The sequence below is a fragment of the Sebastes fasciatus genome, chromosome 11, assembly GCF_043250625.1.
Source record: "Sebastes fasciatus isolate fSebFas1 chromosome 11, fSebFas1.pri, whole genome shotgun sequence".
NCBI lineage: Eukaryota > Metazoa > Chordata > Actinopteri > Perciformes > Sebastidae > Sebastes > Sebastes fasciatus.
The window spans coordinates 28,622,751-28,631,983 of record NC_133805.1 but is presented as its reverse complement, the minus strand read 5'-3'; the positions used below and the strand labels follow the sequence as shown (position 1 = coordinate 28,631,983).

At 36.9% G+C, this 9,233-nt stretch overlaps 1 protein-coding gene across 1 annotated transcript; it reads right to left on the bottom strand.

Moving 5' to 3' along the window:
* Nucleotides 1-4,387: 4,387 nt before the first annotated feature.
* On the bottom strand, nucleotides 4,388-7,301 carry fcer1gl (Fc receptor, IgE, high affinity I, gamma polypeptide like). Its single transcript, XM_074652089.1, has 5 exons — nucleotides 7,161-7,301; nucleotides 6,893-6,974; nucleotides 5,993-6,019; nucleotides 5,003-5,032; nucleotides 4,388-4,796 (listed from the first exon to the last, which is right to left on the bottom strand). The coding sequence occupies exons 2-5, from the start codon at nucleotides 6,968-6,970 to the stop codon at nucleotides 4,731-4,733; spliced, it is 201 nt and encodes a 66-aa protein (XP_074508190.1). The 5' UTR covers nucleotides 6,971-6,974; nucleotides 7,161-7,301; the 3' UTR covers nucleotides 4,388-4,730.
* Nucleotides 7,302-9,233: the final 1,932 nt, after the last annotated feature.

The following is a 9,233-nucleotide window of genomic DNA, read 5'->3' as shown; positions in this document are numbered from 1 at the left end:
TGAGCCGCTACACCTGTCTGAGTCAGGCCACGCCCACTGCTCCACCAGGACACGCCCACTATGTGCTGCGTTCACGTGGTGTTGAGAAAGTTGGTTTTCTAATCTTATGTCGGAAAATAAAAAAAAACACACAAGATTAGACATCCTGCTGCTTAATAAGCTGAAATTTATTTATTTAAATAATGAGTCAGTTTAATTAAAAAACAGAACAAAAGAAAGGACACAATATCAGAATCAGAATCAGGTTTAATTCAGGTTTATTTAGTATACATGTAATTTGATTCCGTTTTTTATACAGCTCTCTCAATGTACTTACACAGAATAGAAATAACAGAATAAAAGAACACAATAATAAAAATAAAAATGTCTATACAAGTCAAGAGTTCATACACGTTAAGTGTTCAGAAGTTGTAAACAACACAAATAGTGCAAAGAAATAAATACCGGATGGATATACATGGACTGGATGATGAACATGTACATGTGGAGATGTCTATATACTGTATGTAGAGTGAGTTAGATTTGTATTTACAGTGACAGGTATGAACATATTACATTATGTACATAAAGTGAAAGATGATATGTATATATTACAAAAGATTTGCATTAAAGACTGTAAATTAGAATCTAAAAAAGGTCCAAAAATGTGCATTAAAGACTGTAAATTATAATCTAAAAAAGGTCCAAAAATGTGCATTAAAGACTGTAAATTATAATCTAAAAATGTGCATTGGATTATTTTTGAAGGAGACTTGCATTTTGTACTTTTTTGAGATATTCCACCCATGCAATGAGCCCCTCACAAGATTGAATAAGCACAGTACACCTGAAGGATCCAAAGAGCACCTGTATGTGACCACCACAAAGACCCAGCAGTGCTTCTACTACGTTGTCTTCAAATATAAAATTGGCTTCCCTACAACAGCCATAATTTCTCCCAAAATGTTGAAGTGGTTTTGCCATTTTTTCACACAGCACTTCTCACATACAGACCCTTGAATTTCCCAGGAGGACATGAACGCAGCATGATTTCGTGCGAAACTCCAAATGATCCAGTTTTTCCAAAACAACCTGACTAATTATCTGTGACGGGAAGATGCTCTTTGTTGCTTCAGCTGTTTATCTGTTGACCGATGATAACCTGCAGCTACAACACCAGACAGCTTCATATGGGTGTATATGCTATATATACATTTCACATAGCATTTTTTCCCAAAATATATATATATATATACTGGAAAAACAAAGTTCGGAAACTTTTGTTTGGTGGATTATTTCTCTGTTGTTACAATGCTAATGGTCATTGTATTTTACATCGTTGGAAAGCCTGTTTATTTACCTTCGCAATGATGTCCAACTTGTAAGGATCATGCATTTGTGGGATGAGCAGCACAGCTGATTATGTGGGTAGCGCCCAAGAAAAATTTGCCAAAATGCTCTGCCAATGGTAAACAGTGTATTCTCATAAGGATACCAGGAAGCCTGCAATGACTGCCCTTCACCGTCAGGCCCATTTGCGCTAGTGTCGACAACACAGACAATGGAACCTGAACATGTGGGGGAATGTCATGTTCAGTGATGAGTCCAGGTTCTGTCTGCCAAAGTTGGACAGCAGGTCAAAGTATGAAGACGACGCGGAGAACGCTATGCTGATTGTTGAACCGATGGAGTAACAGCTTTTGGTGGGGGCAGTGTCATGGTGTGGGGCGGCATCTCCCTCACTGGCAAAACAAGGTTTGTCATCATTGAAGGCCATCTCAATGCAGGGAGATATCGGGATGAGATTCTGCAGCCAGTGGCGATCCCATATCTCCACAATCTGGCACCTAACTTCATCCTCCAAGATGACAACGCTCACCCCCACAGAGCCAGGGTTATCACAGACTACCTCCACAATGTGGGAGTAGAGAGAATGGAACAGCCTGCCAAGAGTCCACACCTCAACCCAATTCAACACTTGTGGGATCAGCTTGGGCGTGCTGTACTTGTTAGAGTGACCAACACAACCTCGTTGGCTGACCTGCAATGAATCCTGGTTGAGGAATGGAACGCCATCCCACAGCAACGTGTGACCAGGTTGGTGACCAGCATGAGGAGGAGGTGCCAGGCTGTTGTGGCTGCGTATGGATCTTCCACCGCTACTGAGGCTCCTGACGGTGTATTAAATGAATAAAGTGTAAAATTGCCAATATGTCTTGTTTGTTCCTTGTTACTGATAGAGAGTCCAATCATCCAATCCACCAAACAACTCAAAACAAGAGTCAACACCAGCAGGAGAATACACTGTTTACCATTGACGGAGCATTTTGGCAAATTTTTCTTGGGCGCTACCCACATAATCAGCTGTGCTGCTCATCCCACAAATGCATGATCCTTACAAGTTGGATATCATTACGAAGGTAAATAAACAGGCTTTCCAACGATGTAAAATACAATGACCATTAGCATTGTAACAACAGAGAAATAATCGACCAAACACAAGTTTCCGAACTTTGTTTTTCCAGTATATATATATAGAGCATGTTGAAGTGAAACACTCCTGCTGCAGTCACTCCTTACTCATCCTGAGTCATCACCAGCTCAATACTTCAAATGTGTTGAATCTCTGTTAAATGAAAGGTGCACAGAGAGTGTAAAGCCAATGAAACAGCTGCAGTAAAACACACAAGGTAAAAAAGTTTGATTCAATATATTTATTTTACTTTTTGCAAGAAAAAAGATCACTTCTCTTACAGCAGGATTAATGGGAATCAATGATGATAATATGAACTGGAACCCAGTGAACATGCATGTGTCGGCTCATAAATACTAATTTCACCGTTATTCAAATGCAGCTGTGACCTCAGACCTGAGTATGTTCTGTTTCACTAGTTCAGGTGGTTATGTTACAAAAGACGACTGGATGAGTGAAGGAGTATCTTGTGTCGTTGTAAAGAGCATGAGGGAAAACTATACACAGCCACAGAGTGCACGGGCTGACATCAATCTGTTTTGAATACATGTCCAGTTCTGTTTCTATGTAAATAAGTGAGCTGCTGCTGTCAGACAGGCAGAAAGAAACAGGCTTTCACAGTGAAAGTGTGTGATTGTTTCTCCTCTCTGGTGCTGTTAAATATTTCTGTTATAAATGAGCACTTTTGAGACATGAAAATAGATGTTATATTTACTGTCTGGATGTTTAGACTGAATACTCCCTTAATTCTGGTGAATTAGAAGATTGAAACTAATGTTGGTGTTTTTGATTTGAACAGGTGACGTTACAGTGTTGAAGGTTTTCATGCAATAAACAAGAAGCATATCTATAACAAGTAAAAATAGTTATTGAGATTTTGTTGTTTTGGAAAACTGCAGAGTGATAAATTGCAGTAATAAAAGGTTAGTCGATTAGTCGACTAATCGGTTGCTTTGGTCTTAGTTGACTAAGATTTCTTGAATCCATTAGTCATTTTTTATGCTTTTTCACGCTGAATGACTTATTTATAAGAAACTAATGAGCACATCTCTGGTAAACACAAGTGTTCGTCGTACAAGTGCTAGTCAACTAAGAATTTCTTTGGTCGAGGACGGCAGCCCTACTAAAATGTAAAGTGTCCTTGCTGATATCAAACAGGCCACTTTTTAAAACTTGTCATTAATAATAACCACATAATATAGAATTTAGACAAAATCTTTTACAAAATTGTATGACAGTTAGTCGACTAAGAATTTCTTTGGTCAGTTCCAGTTTCCAAAATGAAATGATGTGTTTCAAATACTGTGATAGGATAACCTGCTTGATTCTTCAAAATGTACTCAACCGTAAGGTTTGAACATGTTTTAAGACCTGATGAAGACCTGCAGTGGTCGAAACATGTTGGCTTTTTTAATGATTTAGCCACTAAAATAAAAGCTTTACCTTTCTGTCTATCCTAATCAATTAGCTGATTGGCAGAAAATGTATTTAAAAAATGTTACGGCTAATTTTCTGTTTTATATCAGAATTAAATTGGCCAAGTATGTCTACACAGTTTATCATTCATATCATGTAAACTGAATATCTTTGGGCTTTGGACTGTTGCTCAGACAAAGACAGACACTAGAAGGCGTCACGTTGGGCTTTAGGAAATTGTGATGGGCATTTTTTATAATTTTTTGAAATTTTATACACCGAAAGATTTATCAAAAATAAAATTAGCAGATTAATTGTTAATAAAAATTATCATTTGTTGCACTTCTACTTCTTAGGTTAACAGTATTTATGTTGTTGTTTTTTCACACAAGTAATCCTGCATTTTCTGACATTTAATACACAAAGAGATTAATCAAAATAAAAGACGAATCAAAATAAATAATAAAAAATAATCATTAATTGCACTCCTACTTCTGAGATTAACATAATTTTAGGGGGTTTTTCTTCACATAAAGTGAAGTAAGCACTCCTTAATTCATCATAAAAAGGGAACACATGAACAGAAACAAAAGACAAATTTAAACTTCTCCTTTTTCAGAAACTTGTGTAAAACCAGCTGTGAAACAGTGCGCCGTGCAGTGAAAACACACTTACACAACCTTTATTAGTAACTTGTTAAATTTATTTAGTTTTAACATTTCATACATGCATAGAAAAGAGAGTAGTATTTTTACAAAACGAAAAGGGAGAAAAGTCATGTAACGTAATATACAGTATAAAGCTTCATAAGATCTGACACCGTGTTTGTGACATCATCCTCTCTGCACCAAACCCTCCTCCATCACACGATCGGCTTCTTATCCATCTTGATGGTCTCGTAGGTGTCGGTGCTGTGAGACGTCAGACCCTGCAGGACACACACAGGAAACTATTATGAGAAGTTCAAATACATTTCTACAAACACAATTTTGCGAGCATTTCCTGCACTCTGAGTCTAAGTGTGACTTTTCTTTTCTGACAGCCAAATAAATGACCATCGGCTGTGCTTTAAGCTGTCACTGTTCCATCATGTGTCTTTTTAAATGTCTTTTTAATCATTAGAATGAGTCTCACCGCATAGATGCCTCCCTCCACGGGCTTCTTCTGTGGGACAAAAACGGTTGAAAGCGATTATAAAGTGTGTTTCAATGTTAAAAACAAACACAGACAAAACCACCAATACACCAACACACAGTGGACACAAGAACTAAACATCAGACTTAGATCCCTGACGTATGGTATACATAGCACATAATATACTCAAAGGGAGGATTGTACACAATCACATAATGGAAAATGTCATCTATTTATGTATGTGTATAATGATAAGGAGACAGTGACGCAACAACAAAACATTTTAAGAAAAATAAGAAAACAAAACAAAATAAATATAAATCAATAAATAAATATCTGGTCTTAGGACCCAAAAATGTCACTTTGCAAATTTTCAATATTGCAATCTATCAGACCCTTTAGTATAATATTTGTAAGTCTTTAACCTGCATATTTAAATCTGTATGTTAGATATTCCATTGGTATTAGCTCAAATATCAGTTTATGTTACCCCACAATTCTTTGGTGTTGTTTCATCAATCCATCTAAGCAATATATTTGTACATGTAAGAATACTGCAATGTTTCTTGATAAACGCAACAGAGATGTGTGAAATATCTAGTTCCTCTTTCGAGCCATACGGGCGTAAATAGCTTTATTTATTCTAAGCTGTTAGGGTCAAGAATTAAAGATTTTATAATTTTGCATGATTTAATACCAATTAGCAGGAAGTTGGATTTGACGCATTTATTTCGTGAGAAGAAACACTGGTGGAAACTGTGACTGCGTATAGTGTATAAATAATGTAGGTTGGTGGTCAGCTCAGGCTTTTACAGGAAATGATCGGCTGAGGTTGGCTTTAAAGCAGAACTACTATGTTTGATGGCGAAATACTGAAAACGAATCCAAAGCATTTAAAAAAACAAAAAACATTTTCCCAGCACATTTCATTAAATCATAACCGTCTTATATTTCGTTTTATTCCACAATAATATAAAACTTGAATTTTACCTCAGGCGCTTTGCTGACTGAATTCATCTGTCAAAATAAACCAGAAAGCACATTTGATTGAGTGATTCACATAATACAAATGCTGAAATATTCAAGACAATATGAAGAGCAGACAATTGAAAAAAGGTGTCAACGGTGTAAAAGGTGATACAATGAGCATGACAGTAAAAAATAAGGATAAGGAAAATATAAGGACAAATATTAAGGGAGTTAGAGATAGATAGATATTAAGGGAGTTACAGACAGACAGACAGATAGACAGACAGACAGATAGACAGACAGACAGACAGATAGACAGATCAACACTAGAGAAATATATCTATAGAATACACAATATAAAGAATATTAGAATATACTATAAATATACCTGACTACTACAACTAGCATAAAAAATCTATAATAATAAATAATAATATGTTAATAATCTCTATTTTTATAGCACCTTTGAAAACACAAAAGTGTTACAAAGTGCTTTACAATAAAAACAGAACACATTTAAAACACAAGGATAACAAAATGAACTTAAAGCCGATAACTAAACACATAACAACCCAAAGAGTAAAACAACTAAAATGTCATAAAAACATAAATAAAATCACAGAAAAGCAATAAATACAATAAAAGTGATTTTCTAATCTAAAATATATACATATAATACATTAGCAAAGTGCAACAGAATTATCTATATTTGTAAAAGCTGGTGGAACATTTTCATTACTTTTTTTTTTATTACTAGAAATATAGATAATTTCTGAACAAAACTCTGAAATAATCATTTTTGTCAGCATTATCATTCTGAAGAACGTTGACACAACTATAAGGAACACTTGTGCACTTTCTAACCCTCAACACGGTGGTGTGTGTGTGTGTGTGTGTGAGTGTTGTTCCTGTTTGTCTTACCCTCAGTCTGCAGTATAAGATGGTGAGAATCACGCCGTAAAGGATGAGAATCCCGTCCAGGATGTAACACACGTACATGTCTCTGCACACACAGAAAACACATCATTTACCATCAGCAGAAATGTGTCCAGATGTTGTTTCATCCACCTGTTTAACTCAGAATATTCAGAGCTACAGCTATATTGACAATTTCCTCATAACATCTACTCATCCTCGCCGCTGCCGGTGGGATTGATCATGAGAAAGGCAGCAATGAGCACCATCTTACCGGCTTGGCTGTAGATGAGATGAAAGGATCTGTTTAGTTGCTCCTGTGTCGACAGTCAGCGAGATATCTTAAAAAGTCCTCTGAAGTGAGTGAACTCTGACAGCAGCAGCAGTGAACAGGAAGTCCGGGGCTATCTGTCCGTCTCTTAGTAAAGCTGTGAAACCACACGCCCACCACGCTGCCATCCTCTCTTCGCAGAAGTTCCTCTAAAAACACTTGTAAAGAAAAACACTGCTTCTATTTGGAGAACATTGCTCAAATCCACTGACGCAGCTCCTTCAACATAATTAAGGAGAACAGACATTTAAACAGAAAGCAGAATCTGTTACCAAACCACAAATACGGAGGGTCACCTCTTCCTGTTCTAAGACTAATGTCATCAACCTCCCACGCCAAAAAACTACGTGACAAAAGTAGAAGACATACAAGGAATAATTGGTTTAATAATGGAAAAAGGCCTAACACACTATACAAGCTACAGTTACCAAAAAGGAAGAAAATACAACACAAATCTACACATTTTTTTACAAGCCACTTGTTTTTCAAAAGTAAAAACATTCGGAAAATTGCATCGTCATAACTTAGGCACCTTCAAAATGATAGAAAACAAATTATAAAAAAAGGTTTTGGAGCCCAGAACAACTCTAGCATGCATTTTTTTTAAAAAACATCTGCACTTGGATGAAATGTCAGACACATTGGACCTGGTATTTGGTTATTTTTATAGAAACAGTAAAGGGCTTTTTAAACCATGTTTTCACTGGAAATACAAGCAAACATGTTGCGGCTCAACAAACTGTAGGTAGAAGATGCCACAGATCGGCTCAAGTCTCAACATCAGGCGAGTTTCGGCGTTACAGTAAGTTTCAGGACCTGGAGGAGGAGGAGGACAGATGTGCCCCATCGCTCGTCCTCCACATCTGGAGAGTAAGGCGGCTGTCGGATGGAGGCAGCGTGTTTCAGCTCGTGGCACAAGGCGAGGGCGGTGATGCGCTACTGCTGCAGAGGAGCTGCAGAGAGGAGTTACAATCACACGTCTGGTTTGGGATCTTTGTTGAAATGCATTAAAAAAAAAATAAAACCCATAGAAGTCAGCTGATAGTTTAACTACAGCTGCCTGTTCAGGACTGAATTCCTTATGTGTACACGGCTTCAAAAAGCCTGGAATAGACCCATTTACCCCTGCTATCAACATCTGTATCTGTATCTGGATAATGCCATCTGATCACAGGCCTTTACACTTACAGCTGATATAAATAACGGTTCTCATTGGCTCAATTCTGCATTGTGATTGGATATATATATGTAAATTGAGCTCAGGGACTTGTCAATGATGTGTAAAACGTTTCTAAAGCTTTCAACAACATGACAACGGCTGCTAGATTGTATTCCTTTTTAGTGAAGATCTTAATATGTTTTTAGAATCATTCTTCTTTTAAATGGATTTTTGCATCTTAGACTTTCACAGCTGTTGTATTTTTTTGAGATTTTTGTTTACCTTGTGTACTTTCTGAAAAGACTTTATAGATTGTTCATGCGATTCAGTTATTTAATATCTTAATATCAGGCATTGAAGGCCCGTCTCCGTCCTGATAAAAGCTCCACGACTTAATTATTCTACGTTTGACAAATCAGATATAGTTGTACTACAATAAATACATAATGTAAGGGATAATGTACAGCGAGCTGGTCTAAAGCGCCCTAAAGGGGTTTATTTCACAACAATGACACACTAGCTGTACATTATCTTGCTTATTACACGGCTACTAACTTAAGTAATCAATAATTTGTCACAAAAACGGTCCGCCAAAGTTCGACAATCAGAACTGCGCCCATAACGGTCTGTTATACAAAGCAACGGTCTGCTATAAAGAAATAACAGAACGTAGAACGCCGTGATTGACCAATCAGAATCGATTATTCAACAAAGCCGTGTGATCAATTAGAATATTGTCAATAAACCAAACATTTCTCAGCAGAGAGTTGCTCAGGTGTCATGGAGATGAATATTATCACGAGAACTAAAGTATGGGCATATACCTGCTCCTCCTCTTCCAACCATCACGATGACAA

Excerpts from the sequence above, each read along its gene's own strand:
- fcer1gl (XM_074652089.1), bottom strand. The coding sequence starts at position 6,970 with ATGTACGTGTGTTACATCCTGGACGGGATTCTCATCCTTTACGGCGTG. Across the intron at positions 6,020-6,892 it reads TCTTATACTGCAGACTGAGG|ATGAATTCAGTCAGCAAAGC; the intron begins GTAAGACAAACA and ends TTATTTTGACAG. Across the intron at positions 4,797-5,002 it reads TGGAGGGAGGCATCTATGCG|GGTCTGACGTCTCACAGCAC; the intron begins GTGAGACTCATT and ends TGTGTCCTGCAG.